Source organism: Lycorma delicatula, chromosome 11 (genome assembly GCF_047948215.1).
Source record: "Lycorma delicatula isolate Av1 chromosome 11, ASM4794821v1, whole genome shotgun sequence".
Taxonomy (NCBI): domain Eukaryota; kingdom Metazoa; phylum Arthropoda; class Insecta; order Hemiptera; family Fulgoridae; genus Lycorma; species Lycorma delicatula.
In genome coordinates this window covers 8,400,403-8,422,577 of record NC_134465.1, presented here as the reverse complement: position 1 = coordinate 8,422,577, position 22,175 = coordinate 8,400,403, and the positions used below count along the sequence as shown (strand labels likewise).

Sequence of the window (22,175 nt, the reverse complement as noted above, 5' to 3'; positions counted from 1 at the left end):
TTATTTCTCCAAAATAAAATCTATTAATTTTAACTAAATTAGTAGGAAGATCTTTTAAATGGTTTGGTAATTTATTAAAAATGATAATGGAAGAAATAATAAACCCCTTTCTCATAAGCCGAAGGACTGTGTTGAGTTAAGTGAAAACAGTTCTGTTATTGGTTATATAGAGGTGGATAATGTTATTTTTTAAGAATAAGTGACCTTCTTTTTAGCCACGATTGCGCTTTCATAAATATAAACACATGAATATGTTAAGATAATTTACTGAACATCGATCTACATGATTCATACTTACAGGTGCCAAACAATGATCTGACAGCCCATTTTTGTATCTTGAAAACTTGCCTGACTTTTTGAGGAAGTCCTAAGAGATGATGATATATTTCATATATATATATATATATATATGCCCATACATGCGCGCGCATATATATATATACACACACACACACACACAATAAATATTTAATTATCCTTTTATTAAGATATTCCAACGGAAAACATACAATATGATTTTGTTACAAAATGAAATCAATTTCATCATCCCAAGAGAATTTGTCATCAAAAAAACATTTCATAGTATGGGCAGCCAAAGTGCTACTGTTATCATTAATGGAAATTTTACCCACACGATTAGTAATATTAATTCTACCTGAGAACACAGTACAACAGCTTTAAGCATATTTAAAATCAGATGTTCACAATCTGTCCAGTCAATAATTTTTTGAACTGCTAACATAGAACTTTCAATTAATTTTAAACAATTATCTTCTGATAAAGAAACTGTTATTTCATCTGCAAAAAGGGTTCTAAGATTTTGAGACAGATCATAACAGTAAGAAAAACTAGTTACCAAAGACTTTCTGTGGCATCTGCATTCTACATCTTGAACGAGGACCTATGTTTGAACACTTTCAAGGCTTTGAATAATTTTTTTAAAGAAAGATAAATTTATAAAATCAGAATGACAATTTAGCGGTATAAAAAAAATTATAACTAAAAATTTCTCATATTTTTAAAAAATCTGATGAACTCCCTTTCAAATCAGGAGAGCAAGAAAGACAAACACTGGGAGTCTCCCAATTAAATTGTAGAGTTGGGAAGTCTAAGTAGATTATATTAAAGTAGTTACAAATTTTTTTCATTAAATAAGTACTTCATAAATCTGTACATATTATTATAAATTAAGAAATTTATTCAGAAAATCCCATACTATTATAACCTTTAAGAAAAAACCTGGCAATTTAAATAGATCTGGCAAGTTAGTAACCCTCAGTCAAAAAAAAATTAACAAAAATCCATTTGAAAAATCAGTATATATTAACACTAATAAAAAGTATTTAAATTATTTTTGTTGCAAACAAAACGTAATAATATTAAAGGATCAATGATATTCAAATAGTGCAATTGAGACTTAATCACCAAATATATATTTTCAGAAAACAAATGTAAAATGAAAATGTGTACATTATAAAATACTGCTTCCTGGTTATATATATATGAAATAAATTTTTAAATAATATAATTAACATATCAACAAGAGTTCATAAGATAAAATAATATCATAGTTGATAAGCTAGAAATACAAATCATATTCTGTAATATGTTATCCTAAGTTGCACATGAGGTGCACCAACTCTAAAAAAATTTACTTGTACTAGTTTAAGATTAACATCACTTGCTCACCAGTTATTGATTCTGGGCTACAAAATAGCTCCACGTATACTTTCACTAGCATGAACAAAGTTAACAGCAGCCAGGCTGAAAAAGCTACAAAAAAATGTCCTGAAAATTTCTAGATTATCATTTGATTCATTCAGATTAAATTAAATTCTTATACATGAATTTACCTTCAGACCTATAAATGAACAAACAATACTTTTTCTGTATTTATTAACAGAAACATTATCACCTATCATTATCAATCATTTGGTAATCATTTCTTCCTGTTCTGTGCTAATCTTTTATTACTAATTCAAACATTCCACATCCTCAAATTATCTATTTTATATATGCCTTTTTTTTCACTAATATTTTCTATTTTTTCCCTATCAAAAGCAAATTAACTCTCAATACCTCAGAAATCATTTTTAAAATATACAGTACGATTAAAATTAGAACTCAACAAAAAAAAAAATGTTTTATTTACCTGCTTCAACTTTCACTTGTAACAAACGTAATTCCGCCATACGTTTTTCCATACGAAATTTTTCCAAAGCGAGTGTTTCCAAGCTAAGTGCCTGTGCTTTTTCCAAATCTTCTTGAAACTGTTTATCGTAATCCACATTTTGACCTGTTCTGGGCATCTGGGAAATTTTAATTAATTTATAAACATCTATTTAACTAACTCAAATAAAATGAAACAAGCATTCAAATCTAACAAAACTTGTAGGATTCAAACATATTTTAAAACAACTCCAATAAAGAATGAAAAATACTGACTTCTACAACCAAGCACTTACTTATTCACACACTTAATTATTTTTTATGGCAAATTTTGAAATATTTGAAAAATGTCAATCCTACTTTATACAACTTTGTATCAGTATTTAGTTTAAACCAGACTGATGATATCCAAACAAAATTTAATTTTATCCTTATAAATTCAAGTTTAAATTTAAATAGTTATATATTTCTATCAATTATCAAAAAAATACAATGACAGGCCTTTAGAAACTGAAGCTACTAAACCACAATTCCTTCTTTACTTCTTTGAAAAGTTAAGTATAAAATAATTTTTATACTTCAATTTCTTCTTTGTACTGAAGATTAAAAAAAAACAAAAATATTTGATGCACATTAAATATCAACATATTTAAAGGAAATATTATAAAATTAATAAAAATAGTATAATCCTTTTTAATGTTATTGCTAGTGTGATTTTATTACTGCAGCAATAAACAACATAAAATTAATAACAATCTTGGGGGAAATGTTCCACAGCAAAAAGAATTTAGAATTCCACTGAAACCAAGCTCTGTTACAAACAGGTTTTACTGTTTATATGGATGCTGTAAACAGGTTTTACATAACTACAAAGTTACTCTATAAAAATAATCAATTAAAATAAAAAAGATAGCATAAGATTACTACTTACTATGGCTAATTATACTGAAGTTTATAAAAATTGTTTTCTTGCAAACAAATAAAAAGGATATTTGTAATGTTTTTATCATAAATAAAATTTTTTCATTAGCTTAAAATAAATTAATTAATCATCAAATATTCAGCAATTATCTACTATATAATAGTTCATGCTTCATTTTTCACGCTTTAAATTTCATAAATTATCACAACAGTACTATTAAAAACTGGGACATTGCTTCAGAAAACCAGCAAAAATCTGAAACAAAAGAAATATATTTAATTGATAAGTGTTAGGTAACAAAGGAAAAAAATTTATAAAATGTTATATGAGATTGTAATGAAAAATAATGAATATCTAATTATCAAAAATAATTTACTTATTTTTCTATTTTGATACTATCTCCTTCAAAATAGTCCTCCAGAGATGTGACAATTTATTATGCCAACATTTCTTCCGGTTCTAAAAATATTTGAAGAAAGCACTTTTTGTTGTAATATTAAGTATATTTACACATTTTTTTCTTTATTTCATCTATCATCGCAAATCATTTTCCTTTAAATATTCTCTTAATCAGTGACATGAAAAATTTGTAAGTCATTTCTAGAGAACAAGAAGAATGCAGCATCAATATGGTTTATTTTTATTGGATTTCCTCATGAAAATGGCATAAAACTACTTTTTAATAAGCGTTTGTTGACCATAGACCTTGTGATAAGAATTTAATATAAATGATGCAACTGTAATCAAAAACAATAAGGAGACCCTAAACATTTGATCGAACTTACTATGCTTTTTTAAGTCTTGGTTCTTCAGGAAGCTTCTATTGAAATTATTGGGCCTTTGTTTCAATATACCCACATTTTGTCACCTTTTATGACATGACCAAGTCATTCTGAGTCCTCGGTAAAGTCAGATAACAACTGTTCAAGTTTTGCTTTTGTTGAAAAACACATATGAGGTATGTTCAGACCAAATTTGATCTTTTCAATCTTTATTATTAATTTAACACATTACTGATCCTTGTTCTTCAAAGTACTCTTTCTTTTTTCCTGTTAGCCTCCAGGAATTACAGTCAGATATTACTTCAGAGGATGAATGAGGATGATATGTATGAGTGTAAGTGAAATGTAGTCCTGTACAGTCTCAGGTTGACCATTTCTGAGATGTGTGGTTAATTTAAACCCAACCACCAAAGAACACAGGTATCCACAATCTAGTATTCAAATCCATATAAAAGTAACTGCTTTTACAAGGACTTGAACATTGTAACTCTCGACTTCCAAATCAGCTGATTTGTGAAGACACTTTCATCACTAGACCAACCTGGTGGGTTCCTCTTCAAAGTACTACTCTCCCCTATTCACAGCACTTTTCCCAGCAGTGTTTCCAATTCACGAAGCAGTCCTGGATAGCATCATTTAAAATGGCCTTCAAGGTCCATGATGAATTTGCTTTAATGTCATCAATAGCCTCAAAACAATGTCCTTACATCATTGATTTTAATTTGGGAGATAAGAAAAAACTGCAAGGAGCCAAGTTTGGCGAGTACAGAGGCTGAAGGAGGACAGTCATCTAATTTTTGGCATAAAACTGACCAACTGAAAAAGATGAGTGTGCAGGCGCATTGTCACGCTGAAGGAACCGTTATGATCCTTTGAATGAATGTTTCATCATTAAAGGCTTGTTCAAGAAGTTGCCGACAAACACCCACTCAATGTTCTATCTGCTGTTTGGTCGTCAAATGAGGAACAAACTTTGCTGCAACTCACCCATGTTCAATTTTTCAGTCAAGATGTCATGGCATGATCCGACTGAGAAGCTAAACTTCTTCTGTAATTTTTCTGACAGTTTATTGGCAATTTGCGTGCACCAGATCATTGATTTTATGAACACGAGTGTCTCAGTTGAAGTCGAAGCCCTTCCTAGTCAAGGGTCATCTTCAATCGACTGATTACCACTTTTAAATCATGAAAATCATTTGAAAAATTGCATACCACCCAGAGCATCATCTCTGTAAGCTTGTTTCAAATATTGAAACATTTCTGTGAAAGTTTTCTCCAGGTTCATCCAAAATTTTATGTTGTATAGTTGCTCCCAAAAATCGTACATTACAAAAATCACTACTAACACATAAAACATGCAGCACTCAAATAACAATAACATGAAAACTCAACAAGATATCAACAACCCAAGAACATGTGGTTACAAAGAGATTATGCGGAACACAATGCTGTGAACTGCACGTCACTAAATATCTCCGTTAGCACGTAATTAAAAATGTTGGTTATCTTCTGAATAGACCTCGTATATTAGAAACATAGATTTCCAAGATTTTTTTTACTAGATCTATTTACACACTAGCAGATTTTTTGGTGATGGAATAAATATTATTATTAATATACTACATAATCAAATGGGAACAAATAAAATAGCTTTTCATTAATTCTTTCTTATTTATTTATACTGTAAATGATTTATTTTAGATCCGTAATTATTATTATCTCAACAATAAAATTCTTAAATGTTCATTACCTATTTTTTTTTTCTTTAAATATTTCTTTCTTAAGTCTGTACCAAATACATTCATAAGTTGTTGGTAGTAATTTGTTTTTAAAATTATGTTCACTTCAAAAGTTGAAAGTTAAAGAAAAATTAAATGATATTATTTTTATTTACCACATTTTAATTCAATTTCATTTTTTTTTAAATTACTTTTTTAAAATGAGTAGACTACAAATGAAGTCCCCAGATAAAAATTTTCATTCACAAGAACTACTAAAAAAATGCACTATCCCATTTTCTTTTCTTGAAGTTTAACACAAAAATATTTTAGATGTCAAAATGATTTCACTCCACACCAACCTGACTAGACAATACCACTCCACTACAAAAAAATCAGCATAATGAAAACAATTGCAATGAAAAATTCTAGACAATAAAATTTACTGGCACATAAAATTATGAAATAAAAATTTAGAAAGAAAAAAATGTTTTTATCATTTTATCACCTACTGTAAAATGAATGTGAAGTGTGCGATAGAAATTTATGAGAAATAAAATGGCATGACTTGATAGTAGTGAATGACATTGCAGCAGTATATGTAATCATTTTCAAATTTATTAAAAAAAATAATAATAATAATAAATAATAATGTTTAGTTGCTTGTGTGGGATGATCATTAAACAAACAGTATTGTTAACTTCAAAGAAAAGAGGATGTTCTCCATTCATAGTGTCTTTTCTCCAAGCTTTAGTCCTCAGGTTTGCAAAAGAAGTACTAAATATCTTCTATATAACATCACTGGAAGATCTTTTAAACAAAAATTATTTGGTTAGATAGAGATTAGTTAATTTGATAAGTATTTAGGAATATTTAAATCTTTTTTTAGTATTACTTTTTTATAGTGTAATGATACATTCAAAGGTTCAAGAGCATGAGAAAAAACAATTGAATTTGTTGAAAAATGAGAACTGAATTCGCTATTATGACAATGTATCTGCACACTCTGCTTGCTTCACTGTTAAGCAACTTTTAGCTAGAAAACACATCATAATTACAGAAAATCACCTTATTCACTAACTCTAGAATGACTTCCATTTATTCCCAAAAATGAAAAGTTGTTGAGGAACCCATTTTGGGAAACGCAAATGTAAAACTAACTTAGTTCTTTAGGATTGTTTCAACTGAAAACTACCAAAATTGTTTTGAATAATGGAAAGTAGATATGCAGAAGAGTAACTTAACTGACAAGGAAACAAATTTTAGAAATTACGTTTATTTTAATCTAATGTATTTCAGACCCATGGAACTTTGAAGTTTAAAGCCACACCATGAACTATGCCCATTAATTTTTAAAATCTACTTAAAAAAATAAATTAAAAAATTTAAAATATCTAAAAAAGGAATTAAACAGAATGAACATTAAAAGTCATTTCACTATAAAACAACATAACTAAATTCTTAATCAGAAGTTATATTAATGTAAATAAACCAGCAGCTAAGCAGGAAATGCTACAACTAATAATAATTAATTGTTCTGCATAAATAATAACATAATATGGATAAGATGCAGACATACATGTTTAGTTTTTAATCAATTGTCAAAAAATAATATAGATAAGTATGCTGCACTTTGAATATTTACTTTAATGTAACATATTCCTATTCGTAATATGAAATTATAACATTCTGAAGTAACGATAGTGTTTTATAAGTCAAAGAATTGAATATACCACCTCACTTCTAGTAAACATACGACGGGTAGGTTCAATCAGCTGCTCATTATTTTTTTTAAATTCAAATAACTAAATTTATTTAGTGCACAATTATATATGTAGCACAAATGCAGTAATAATAATTCTATCTTTATAATAACAGTAGCTTGATTTTTATCTTAAAAATATATTGTAAAACTATTTAACTTTTAATAATTTCAACCAAAATTAGGATCCTAGCTTAAACCAAAGGGAGGAAAATAAGTCAACATAAATGCCAAATTGTGAACATTACTCTCACATCTGAATCCCAAATATGCTAAAAAAAAACATTGTACCAGACTATAAAGATACTTTGGGTATTTCTTATTAATAATCTCAAATAACAGAATATTTATTTTGTTCAAGTAATTATAATTAAAATAGTACACTAAATTTAATGAAAAACAAAATAAAATTGCAAATTAACGATGTGATTTTTAAAATTATATAAAATATTTACAACTCACTTTTGAAATAAGTTACCTTTCTTTCTTTTTCCTGTTTAGCCTCTGGTAACTACCGTTTAGATAATACTTCAGAGGATGAATGAGGATGATATGTATAGTGTAAATGAAGTGTAGTCTTGTACACTCTCAGTTCGACCATTCCTGAGATGTGTGGTTAATTGAAACCCAACCATCAAAGAACACCGGTATCCATGATCTAGTATTCAAATCTGAGTAAAAATAACTGGCTTTACTAGGTCTTGAACGCTGGAACTCTCAGCTTCCAAATCAGCTGATTTGGGAAGACACGTTCACCACTAGACCAACCCGGTGGGTTGAAATAAGTTACCTGGAAATACTATTCCAGGTCTTTTCATTACTATAATCAACTTTCCTCCTCATTGCCATTACAAATGGCAATTGTCTTAAGCAGCTAGGAAACATGTTTAATAACTGGTAAAATATAATGGTTTTTTTGCTGAATTTAGTGTAGTAATACATTTTTAACAAATTTCCAAAAAAGGAGATGTGTTACATGTTTTAGTATGCTTGTTCAGTTGTGTATATATACATATATACTTTTTTTTAATAAGTTAAAGTATGATTTCAATTGTTTTCTTTTATAATAAAACGTTTTTATGATGATCCTACTGAAAATTTCTTCCCGACTTTCAGAGGAAAAGTTAGAAAAGTTAGCGCATAAAACAATTTGAAAATACTTTTTATTTATTTGTCATTTCCATTAATCAACGCTGAATTATTGTACCATAATGATACATATATAGCTTCAAGTCATTCTAATATTCACTGTATTTTTACACTAACTTAAGAAAATACTGTTCAGAAAACTTAAATGAAAAATAATACATATTGCAGCATTCTGTAAACAACATTAGATTACCCTCAGTAGCAACTAACATAATTTTTCTACATTCCTTTCTGAACAGACAAATTTGTTTCTTACCTTTTTTGTTGCTGGTTTTCTTTTACACAAACACTGTTTATTGTAGACCTACCCATATCACAACAAAAATAAATTTAATAAACCAAATTTTAAAAAAAATATTAATAATAAGATCCAATACAAAAAAATTAAAATTAAAAAAATAATTCTTTTCAATTGTTTAATTTTTAAAGCTGGTATCAAATTAAGTGTTTGTAAGATGTAAATAATTGTTTAACAACTTTAAAAATTAATTTTACACACATCTCAAAAAATAAAAATTTACAGAAATGAATAATTCTTTTCTATTTTAGTAGGTTTTTAAAATGGCTTATTATTTATTTAAAGTTTATTTTATGAACAATTAAAAGGCCCGAGTTTCCTGACTTATTACATCTAAAAGTCAGATACATATTAATAAATAAATTTGCATCTGGGTCCGTTTTTCTATGACCTGATTACGATATATGTAATGCTTGGATGTGTTCTTTGTATCTGCAGATAAGCAGTACATCCAACTTGCTTTGCCCTGGCAGTCACAGAGTTTGATATATGTAGGACATTTAGAAGGTGCTTTATAATTACTAATTCATATAATTTAATGTATTTTGCAGAGTTTATAATATAGCTTTCCTTTTTGAAAAATGTGTATGGAATTAGGTTGGTATACTTTGCATGCCTGATTGAACAATGGTATGGTAAAAATCCATAGTAGATGTAATATGTATATGACAGACATATAATTTGTTATATAAAATCATAACTTGTGTCAAAAATGTGTAACTTTTATATCATTTAATTATTAAAATAAAATTACAACTACAATCATTTGGTATTGATTAATCACACATGTACTTACATAGTCAGAAAAAAAAAAAAAAATTTCATTTGTTGATGCTGTTGAAACAAACTTAATGCTCAAAGCAGTAACAGTTTTATTTTAACAATTATAATAAATAATTATAACTAGTTTCATAGAGATCAAAAAGCTTACTCAAAAATATTAATATGGTTGAATATAGAAAGCAGATAAAGCAATATCCTTATGTCAACAGGATGTAAATAAAAGATAGTTTTATCAAAATAAGCAATTTATAATTATTTTCATAATTATTTTTGTATAATTAAACATTGGTTTATTCAGGAAATAATTACTAACCTTAACTATTGAGGGTTAGTTCTGAATATTTTAATTCTTAAATCTACTTAAAATTAATTAACCTAAATACAGTTAGTCACTTTAAATTAAAGCTAACAAAATATCAAAATAAATATTAATATTTTAGTATAAGTAAACCAAAAAAGTTAAAAACAACCAACAAATTTTCTCTTTCAATATCAGGGATTGTAATACAATTCTTTCAAAAATTGCAGTAAATATAGCCACTACTTCATAAAATCATGTACTGTATATCTATATTTAGTTATCTATGTTAACAGATTGTTTATAAACTTTGTACCAGAAAATAACATTAAAGAGAATTAATTATACTTAACAGAGTTTAGAAGGGCAAGTAATGGTAACAAAAAAAAAAATACAAAAAATGTGCACATCAAATAAGCAACAAAGAAATTACAATGATGTGTGAATAGACTTGTTTGTACAAGTCGGAGTGGTCTGTCCTTCACACAAACAATTAAAATATAATACTTTTAAAATAATTTTCTTTTTTAATCCATTCTTATAATACATATTTATAAAACAAAAAAACTAAATTAAACTTTATAACAAAAAGCAAACCCGGAGTTTATAAGTCCTCACAGATTCTAAACGAAAACAATAAAATTTTGATGATGTTTTCAAATTACAACCTTTCAAAGTATCACTTGTTGCACGATAATTAATTTGAGATAAAAAAATGGGAATAATAACAATAAAATACTTAATTACATAAACTGAATCTAATATGTTGTTCAATAAGATAAATTTCAATTATTACCCTTAAAATAAACATAAAAAAGGATTCATGAAGAATCGAGGTTATACATAAATACACTGTAATAGCACTTACCTAACAAAATCAACAGTAACGAATTATTATACATTGGAATTCATGTTACATAACAATAATAATTATTTAAAAAACGAAATTGCCTTCGTTATTTCACTGGGTACAAAAAAATAAATATTATTAATAAAAAACTACATTCCTGTTTCTTACAAATAAACAGTCACACACGCACAATTCCCATACTATTCAGATGTCAATGTCAAAAATTTTTGGTTGACGTAAAGTAAAAATGTTTCAAAACTGCATAAACTTAAAAAAAAACTATAAAATACAAACTGCGAAAAATAATTATTCGTGTAAGCATAACTATTCATATCTCAATCTTTTTTTTTTATTGTGTACCAATATAATTAAGAGAGAAATTATTTAATACGACAAAGACATATTCTAAAAAAATGTATCGATCTTAAGATTTCTTTAAAAAAGTAAACAAGTGACAAAACTGTTTGATAATGTTGGCACCTCTTATTCAATGGCGGAAATTGGTAAAATTTAAATTTACAAAACAACCTGTAAAATATTATTATGTTAGATATGAACAAAATAAGTTAATATCTACTACTCAATCATTTTCGTAATTCGTTAATCAGATGTACATGTAAGAATTTTCTAAATGCTTTTTTTGTTTAAAGGCAATACAAATAATTTATAGGCTAGTTAATCTTTCAATAAATAACCCCTAACTAAATTAAAGGACTACTAAAAGCAATCTTTAATAATAAAATTAAACACCTTAATAAAGGACTAGTTTATTCTTTTTTATATTAAATTTAACATGAACACACAATATTATACAATGACCATTGAAGATAACACATGCATGTAAATACAATTAGTATCTTTCTAACAAAAAAGAATTCCATGATAAAAAGTGAAGATAGCATTGTAATTTGTAGTTATTAAGTTATGTATAACCACGATTCTTCATCAATCCTTTTTTATGTTTATTTTAAGGGTAATAATTTAAATTTATCTTACTGAACAACTTATTAGATTCAGTTTATGTAATTAAAGTATTTTATTGTTATTATTCCCATATTTTTATCTCAAATTAATTATCGTGCAACAAGTGATACTTTGAAAGGTTGTAATTTGAAAACATCATCAAAATTTTATTGTTTTCGTTTAGAATCTGTGAGGGCTTATAAACTACGGGTTTGCTTTTTCTTATAAAGTTTAATTTAGTTTTTTTTGTTTTATAAATATGTATTATAAGAATGGACTAAAAAAAAAAAAATTATTTTAAAAGTATTATATTTTAATTGTTAGTGTGAAGGACAGACCACTCCGACTTGTACAAACAAGTCTATTCACACATCATTGTAATGTCTTTGTCGCTAATTTGATGTGCACATGAGTTTTATTATTTTTTTTACTATTAGTTGCCTCTCTAAACTCTGTTAAGTATAATTAATTCTCTTTAATGTTATTTTCTGGTTCAAAGTTTAAAAACAAACTGTTAACATAGATAATAAAATATAGATATATAGTATATGCTCACATGAAGTAGTGGCTATATTTACTGCAATTTTGGATAGAATTGTATCACAATCCCTGTTATTGAAACAGAAAATCTATTGGTTGTTTTTAAATTTTTTGGTTTACTTATATTAAAATATTAATATTTGTTTTGATATTTTGTTAGCTTTAATTTAAAGTGACTAACTGTATTTAGGTTAATTAATTTTAAGTAGATTTAAGAATTAAAATATTCAGAACTAACCCTCAATAGTTAAGGTTAGTAATTATTTCCTGGATAAACCAATGTTTAATTATACAAAAATAATTAAGAAAATAAGTAGAAATTGCTTATTTTGATAAAACTATCTTTTATTTACATCTTGTTGACATAAGGATATTGCTTTACCTGCTTTCTATGAGGGTAACTCAATTATTATCCGCAATTTAGTTATATTTTTTTTTATGTTGGTATTGTATCGTGTGACGTGTGTTTATATCATGTATCATATCGTGCATGTTCGTTTTATTGTACTACAATAAAAAAAAAAAAAATGTGATGTATATTTCAGTTGCTACAGTAATTTGTGATGTGCTGATGCTATTGTGTAATGGGTGTTGGTTTAATCAGGTTTAAATTTTCTGCTTCTCATTCTACATTATTCCATCAAAGGGGGAAAAAGTGTGGGGCGTAACATTGTTCAGTATATGAAAATTGTACTGAACAACTATTTGCCATTGTGTGGCCGAAAATTATTTGGATTAGCTGTTTGTTGCAGAGGTGAATAGTGGGGACTGAGTTAAACTTAAAAAGTGGGTCCGGTCTCCACCTGGTACAATTGCAAAAAAAAGTACATGTCTGAAATTTATAATTTTATTTTTATATAATATACATCATTACACATGACAACTGTTAAATGCCGACTACTTGCAGTCGGATGAAAAGCTCATTAGGCAAAACACATGCTAACTGGACCAAAGAGGACTGGAAAAATGTTATGTTTTATGACAAGTCACACTTTTATGTTCAGGGGCAAAGGGTCCCATACATTAGAAAAGCATCATATGAAAATACATCACCAGCTCATATCCAACAATCAGTTAAACATCCTCAGAAAAAAATGTTTTGGAGTTGTTTCACATTTGTAGGAGGTCCTTATTCATTACTTCCAATAAATTGTATGTTGAAAAGTAATGGATGTATCAAGATTCTGAAGGAAAGTCCTAGTAAAGCCAGCTATTTTTACACGGACTTGAACACTAGATCGTGGATACCGGTGTTCTTTGGTGGTTGGGTTTCAATTAACCACACATCTCAGGTATGGTCGAACTGAGAATTTACAAGACTACACTTCATTCACACTCATACATATCATCCTCATTCATCCTCTGAAGAATTATCTAAACGGTAGTTACTGAGGCTAAATAGGAAAAAGAAAGAAAGATCCTCACAAGGCAGCGGAGTGTTCCAACAAGATTTGGCACCATGCTATATTGCCAAAGTACTGGGAAAATTTTTCAAAGAATGAAACATTTAAGTGCTCCCATGGCCAGGCAACTCCCCAGACTTAAATCCAACTGAAAATCTGTGGCAGTAGTCAAAATTTACTCTCAAAAGTGAACTGTACCACAAAAATTGTCCTCAATCAAGCAATAATATTGTTATGATTTAATGATGAAAAAAAGTCAATTCACTTGTTAAATCAATGCCAAATCATATATGTGAAGTGACAAAGATTAAAGGACAACATATCAATTATTAGATATTCACAAATTGTACCGATATGATTTTTTTTTCTAAACAGTTACTTTTTATTAAATAACATCTGTTTGGATTAATTTGCATGCTACTATATAATAAACCAAAGGAAAAAACCAAAGAAACTACAAAAAGTAGCCTACAATATACTGCAAGTGTAATAATTATTAGATATTTTCAATTATTAATAACAGATGACTAAAAAAATACTCCTTTATCCACTAAAATATTTGCACTTTAACTGAATTCAGCATGTTTATAACAGATTTAATAATGTTAAATATTATCTAGTGCAGTATATGTGACTAAAGTAAATATTAAACAGGAAATTAGAATGTGAAATAAGATGCCTATCTTATTTCACACTCTTATGTGTGATAATGAATTAGCAGCGTTTCTGGTAATGATAGTACTGCTACTACTACTACTACTACTACTATTGCTGCCACTATAAATACTGAATAAACAATACATATCACTTACCCTCCTTTTATCAACATGGACAATTAAACAGACAGTAGTATGGAAAGAGTGTGATTTTCTGTCAATTTTTTTTTTAATGCTATTTATACACCTAACCAAAACAATTAAGAGATAAAAATGTTAATTTTTTAGTTTCATTTATCCTCATTTTTACTTCTTTCTGTGAAGTAAAGGAAGCATTGTGATTGTGAAAAAGTTTGGTTTTCAGATTTCAACAGAAATATTCATTTTCACCATCCCTGAATCCATTTTGACTAGTTTAGATGCCTATACATATATATCTTGCATAACTCAAAAACGATTAGCCACAGGATGTTGAAATTTTGAATTTAGGACTGTTGTAACATCTAGTTGTGCACCTCCCCTTCTGACTGCAAATCAAAACTTCTGACTGAATCAAAAGTGTTCAAAAAAGCCCAAAATCCAAAAAATCTGGATTTTGGATTTTTTCTTAACTACAGTAATATGCCCTCATTGAAAGCATTTCAATGATATATCATAAGTGGTACATATTTTCATTACTTCCAGAGTTATAGCAAACAAAATTTTAATTAAATAAATATTTTCATCTTACAAGGGGAAGTCACATCGATTTGAATCGGACTTCATGTACATATATTTTTTTAACTTTTTTTTTTAGTTTAAATATATTGGTTTATTTATAATTATTAATTTCCCACTGTAAAAAAATTTACAATAAATAATAATTCAATAATAACAATAAAAAAAATCATAAGTTGGTAAGAAAATAAAATTTTATGTACGTTACATTTTAATTCAAAAATGTTTACAGAGGTTAATAATTATTAATTAATCCATATACGTGAATTTAAAAAAAAAGTTAAAAAAATGTATGTATAAGAAGTCACATTTGAATTGATGTGTGCATGATTACAGATCCGACACTCTCACTTACACCACGTACATGAAGCAAAATTAATAAATAAACTAATATAAAATGCTGATATGGACACCACAAAAACATGATATCCATCACAATGCAATTGTGTTACTGTCCACTTTTTAAAGAATTGGAGGATCATATCTCACCTTCAAATGCAGTAAGTTTAAATGAAGTGCAGCAAAACATGTGTATATGTAATTTAATAGGTGTACAAGGAAGTCATGTGGTGTCAGATCAAAAAATCAGATCTTTTTTTCTATATACTTACCAAAGTTTTACAAAAATAGTATAAATTTTAAGGTGCACAAATCATTTTACATGAGATCCTTTTTGTTGACATAGACATTTTTGTTGACATAGATAAAATTTGGAGTGAAAACATCATTCATAAGTATTGACAAGTTATATTTACAATGTATCAACTAATATAATGAGCATCATTAAATGATTATAAATCATGGTATTTGTCTTATGAGAGAGAATGCCTGCATTGTTGTAAGGAATCATAACAATGTAATTACATTTATATTCTCATTTTAAACTGGAATTTAAAGTGTTCTGTTTTTTTATAACAATACATGCAATAAATGTTAGTTATATGATTACTGTTTTCAATTAGCTTTTGTTAAAATGTTTTTGTTTGTTTTTAAATTTGCTGAAGTAGTTTAAATAATAATCTACCCTAAATATATTATTAACTTGTTATCATTATTTAATGTTACCTATAAAGCTCCATCTAAAATATAATATTACAAAGGGTTCCTGAAATTTAATGCACAATGGAATGTAACGAGAAAACAAAATGTTGAACAAAGACATAGGTGTGATCATTTTGTAGTTTCACTCTGATATTACTAAGATTACAAAATTCGTTGACCAACACCTTTTCATTTTCTGTCACTTGCTATCTTTATGGAGTTGAGTACACTGGCTATGTTAATATGTTAAAACAATGTGCAGTGACTGAATTTTTTATAGCAGAAAGAGTTAATGCTAGTGACATTCATTGTTGTGTATGGTGGTAAAACTGTTGACCTGTGAGTAGGAAGACAATTAAATTTTTCCTGAAGAAGGTGGAAACACCTCCTTTTGATGCTTCTAAAAACATTCAAAGACACCTTATGAGATATCTGAATCATGTTTCACAGATCATATTTTACAGAACTGATAATTCTGCAAAATGATAATGCTTGGCAACATATATCAGATGCAATTGCCTCTTGTGAAGTTGAAATTTGAACCAATTCTACATTCTGCATACTTATCAGTTAGTGTCCTGTGATTTGCACTTCTTTCTGCAATTTAAGGGTGTTCATTTCAACACAGATAATGACTCAAAGGACGCAATGAGGTAATTCACCAAGTAAGGCACTAGTTTTCTTGGACGGAATGCAAAAAGTAGCTCATCATTGGTAGAAATGTGTGTAGATCTAAATGGTGACTTTATAGAAAAATAAATATAATTTTACGTAGCAAATAAAATTTACTTTTATATCATATTTGTTTCATTTGTAAGTTACAAGTAACTGTGCATTATATTTCAGTCAACCCTAATAAATCTTATGCTATTTCATAAAATCAGAATGCGTTTTCTGAGTAAAAAATTAAGTCAATTTAAAATGTTAACTTCTATTTTAAACTACACAAGATTGTATTTATCAACTGTGCGTATGATCTGAATTGTGTATTTTCACTTAATATATTATTGTTGTGTCTTTTCATAAGTACGAGTATTTAATTCATACATTTTCAAGCGTGTTAACATGTAGTTCTTTTTTGTGATGCTGGGGAGAGCCAATTAAAAGGCCTCCACAGCAAGATAAAGTTAATATTTGCTAACCACCTCATACATTGCTAACACACTCTTTGACCACATATGTCGGCCTAATTAAATAAAAAAACTACCAACTGTAGCAAGCTGATATGAGAGTGAAAATATCAGCACCAGTCATTGAGTATGGTCAAAATGGTCACAAAGATGACAGAAAATATTTTGATGCAAGATTTTCCAGAAACATTTTATTACACAATTTTTTTTTACAAAAGTTTAAATTTTAAATGAATATCACTACCGAGAGACTATCATAGGCAACAACATAGAAAAATAAGATTTGTAAAAAGTTAGTTTGGTGCCCTATTTTTAGTAAATAGAAAATTTTAACATTTTTATTCACTTACATCTACAAATATGTAACCTTTGCTATAAAAAAAATTATATAAAAAATAATAATAAAATCAAATTTTCTTACAATTTGAAAGAGCTGGTTAAATTTTAAGTTTCATTATGTAACAATATGTTGTTAAATGAAGTCCATTTACAAGAAAATAAAAATGACTGATTTCATTATAAATAATTTCAGATAACTTTTTTAATAAACTAATTAAATAAATTTGAATTTTCATTTAAATAACTATTTAAAATGGTTATTGAATAATCCCTTTGAAATTATTTTATAAATTATCTTTAAATAATTCATCACTATTATTTCTTATAAATATTATTTTTATGTATTCTACTGGACCTTAACCACTTCTCTTTTTAATTCAATGGTTTAGAAACCAAACAACAGAGCTGTTTTCATGTAACAAAACATAACACTTCAGCTTCAAACAAAGGGCCATAAAGCCCTTTCTTATAAATGAGCATAAATAATATTTTTATGTGATGAGTACATGCTTCCATTTCCATTAAAAAAAATTACTAAAGTATTTTAAAAAATCTTCCCACCAGTTTATTTAAAATATAATTAAAATATCTTCTTTTACAGAAAAATTATTACTTTGTTGATGAGTTTTAAAAAAACAATACTAATTAAAAATTACAAAAAACTGAATTCCCTGCATTCTGTTCAACATGTAATAAATACGTGCTCAAATAATTTTCATTAACAACCTCTGAATTGCGAATTATTTTGTAGTTATTTCTTATACCTAGTATCTTCATCTAATTTTCTTAAAATTATTTAATATGTTTATATTTTAATAATCACATCTATTTATTATTTTGTATTTAATTATTTTTTGTGATGCTGCTCTGATAAAAGATTTACTGTGGTTTCCTTGATCCTTCTGTGCAAATGCTGGGACAGTATTTTCTTTTTTTATCCATGGCGAAGCATATCTACACATCCCTGACATGGTCTATACAATGTATTACTTATGAACTGATTAATATGAAAGATTTATTATTTGTACTCGGAAATATTGCTCTGATTAAAATTTTCTTCATAGGTTTTCTTGATTCCTTCAGGTAAATAATAAAACAGTTCTTTTAATAAGTGAACAATTCACCTACCTGATATGATTTTTATACTGTATAATTGTGTTCTGATTCAGATAAAGTATTAATTAATCGACAAATTAAAAATTAAAATGGATTTTTTTGACTGCCATAATTTTGTTATGTTAGTTTTTAATAATATTAAAGAATGTAGATTATAGTACAATACATAATATAAATAGTAATTAAAAGAGTATTTACAATAAACATTACCAATATATTTTTATAATTTCTGGTATTATAAGAGAAGAGAATTACTATTTTCATTCTAAACTTAAAAACATAAAAATAATTCCTGAATTACAAATATTTTTAAAATCAGCAATAAGGCTACATAATAAGAAGGGTCATTTATTTATTAGAGCCAGTGCTGTCTGGTAAAGATGACAATTTAACTTAAAGAGAAGATGGAAGTGGGCTGAAGACTTTTAATAATATTTATTGTAAAGCAAGAGATTTGTAATTTAGTTATTACATTTTATTTATTCTACATCCCACATAATTATTACTATGCCTACCAGGATATTTGAGGTAGATAAGACCGGCAACCAGATCTACTTAATTGAAAAAAAATAATTAGAGGTTTATCTGTAATTTTCAATCACTCAATTGTGATGGATCACTTTTTTGTAATCAAATTCCAGGAAAAATTAAAGTACTCAATAGAATACAAAAATTTGATAGAAACTTAAGCAAAACAGATAACACAGTACAATTATGTGAAAAAATAAGATTAGGATTATTTATCTCTGCTACAGATAATGTTGTGGTACTTCAAAAACTGGACTAAAATGAAATAGATAATTAAATTTTCTGTTGTAAAAACTAGCCCTGTGTAATGGACACAATAATTTCCTTTCCTAATTTTAAGTATTTGTGTGTTTTTTGATAACTAAATAAAGATTATTATTATTATTATTATTATTATTGTTGTTGTTACTACCAGTCTCTGTGACATAAGTGGTAGCTTCTCAGACCTTCATCCAGAGGTCCCAGGTTCAAATCCTGGTCAGGCACTGCATTTTACATGTTAAAAAATTGTCATTTTATTTCATCCTCTGAAGCAATGCCTAATGGTAGTCCCAGAGGCTAAAAAAATAATTTATTAACAGGAATAACTAAATTCTGGACTATAATTTTCCCATTAGTTACTTTGAAATCGTGATACTTTTTCTCTCCTGGCTATAGAGATAAATGAGGTCTGTAACAAAGAAATGAGACTAGTTCACAAAAACCTTTTTTTTAAAATCCAATTATACATCTTACCATCTTCAAAATAGTTCCTTTGGGAAGCCACGCAATGCTTCAAACAGTTTTCCCACTCTTCCATAGTATTTTTGGAACTCGGAAACCGGATTATCCTTCAGATGGTCGGTTACATTTTTAAAAATGTTTTCTACTGATTCAAAATGGTGTCCTTGAGGTGTTTTTTTAAAGTCGGGAACAGGGAAAAAATCGCAGGACTCACGTCAGGTGAATAAGGAGGTTGAGGAATTACAGGAATGCTTTCTTTACCAAAAACTCATTGAGATTGCAGTGTGACAAGGTACATTGTCATGTTGCAGCATCCAGTTGTCTTTGATGGCTGTTCTCACATAGACAACTATTTTCCGCAATCTTTCAAGAATTTCTCTGTAAACATATTGATTTATAGTCTGTCCTGTAGGCATATACTCCTTATGGACAATGCCATTATTACTGAAGAAATAGATTAGCATATTTTTGATTTGCTCATTTTTGCTTTTTTGGGACGTGGTGAGTTTGGAATGTGCAACTCCCTGCTCTGGTGTTTTGTTACTGGGTCGTACTCAAATATTGAAGATTCATCACCAGTAATAACATTTTTTTAGAAAATCAGGATCAGTTTCAATTTGCCCTAGAAGATTACAGCACACCTCCACCCTGTCATTTTTCTGTTCAACACTGAGATTTTTTTGGGGCCAATTTTACACAAACTTTTTTTCATATCCGATTCGTTTATCAAAATTTGATGGACTGTGGTATGGTTCAAATTCAATTGTTCTGCGAAACAAGCCATTATGTAGCAGCAAACTACGCACGATTGATTAACTAAAAACCGCAACAACGGCATACGTACGAGACATTCCAGAATATTAGCTGATTTAAGTGTTTGAAAACAGATCGAAACGTGTTCAGAGCGTTGTATTAATGTTGGAGGAGGTTATTTTCAATACCTTTTACAACAGATTCTAGTTATTGTAATATCTGTTTCTATAAAATAATAAAATAAAAATACAAAGTAATACATAATTACGGAAGTTTCATCATTACACTTCCGTAATTCCAGCGCACAGCAACTTTCTTAACTTAATGTATTATTTCATCTATTTACATTTTCAATTATTATTAATATAGGATTTTATCACTTTTATTTTATAATTAATTATGTACTTTGTATGCTGCTCAGATCAAGTTTTTTTTCGTGGTTTTCCTCAATTCATCCATGAAATATTAAAGTAGTTCTATTTTAACCGTGGAATAGAACACCTAACTATTCATGACATGATTATATTATGTATTACAATGTACCAAACAGAATAAAATACAATATTTATTTGTTTTTAAAAATTATAAGAATTCTTAAATAGCTTTATATGAATACTCGTACATAAGAAAACATAAGTGAGTGAGATGTAAATTAAATTCTAAATTCTTAAGTTTTTTTTGCTTGATGATATCGCCACATCAGCTTGAAGCTTGTGAGTGGGAACTCTCGACTTCCAAATCAGCTGATATGGGAAGACGCGTTCACCACTAGACCAACCCGGTGGGTTTCATCTCACAACTTAGAAATTAGTAACTGTAAATATCTACGAAAAGAATACAGCACCATCTCTGATGGTTAGCTGTATGACCTTCAAAAAAGGTTCCAATCGTAGTGTAACTTCAATTCCAATGTAAAATTTTTCTCTTTTCATTGGTGGGGTCAAAAATACATCATTCCCTTTTTAAAAAATTGTGTTACCTTGAAAGAAGATAAAGTTCAAACCCAAGTCACCATTATATGTCTCCCCTCCAATCTGAGTAACTTTTGTTTAGGTCATTACTAAAAAGAGAGTTAACTCTCTTTTCTAACCGAAGACTTTCTTTGCCATTATTATCTGATATAAATGCCTATTCAAAATCACATTTCCTACCTATATTTTAGAAGGGCAAACCACATTATTAAAAATGTTTATTAACGCACATAAGTGAAGTCCAATTTTATGGAACTACTAAATACAAGATAAAATAACTTTTAAAGGGAAGAAAAATATATACACAATATAAAATAATATATATAAAATATATACACAAGGTCAGTGTCAGAGCGACATTTGAGTGTGTAATTAAAAAACAAAATAGAGCGTGTGAAAGTATATATATATATATATATATATATATATATATATATATATATACATATATACAGAAATATATACATATATATTTCTCTAAGTAATCAATCGACAAGACAAGGCACTACCACAATTTAGCGGAAATAATTAGTTATCTTATCGTAAATTTTATGTTTTTTTTTT

General features: G+C 27.8%; 2 protein-coding genes across 2 annotated transcripts in view; one reads left to right on the top strand and one right to left on the bottom strand.

Moving 5' to 3' along the window:
* LOC142332449 (uncharacterized) overlaps positions 1-10,924 on the bottom strand; it is a 37,039-nt gene extending 26,115 nt beyond the window's left edge. The window contains exons 1-3 of the mRNA XM_075378893.1: positions 10,750-10,924; positions 3,101-3,346; positions 2,153-2,309 (exon numbers count right to left, since the gene is read on the bottom strand). Coding sequence (XP_075235008.1) covers positions 2,153-2,309 — 157 coding nt within the window. The 5' untranslated portion in view covers positions 3,101-3,346; positions 10,750-10,924. The remainder of the gene's footprint in view (positions 1-2,152; positions 2,310-3,100; positions 3,347-10,749) is intronic.
* LOC142332609 (myogenesis-regulating glycosidase-like) overlaps positions 1-22,175 on the top strand; it is a 96,904-nt gene that overhangs the window by 24,426 nt on the left and 50,303 nt on the right. The gene's annotated exons all lie outside the window — the stretch shown is intronic.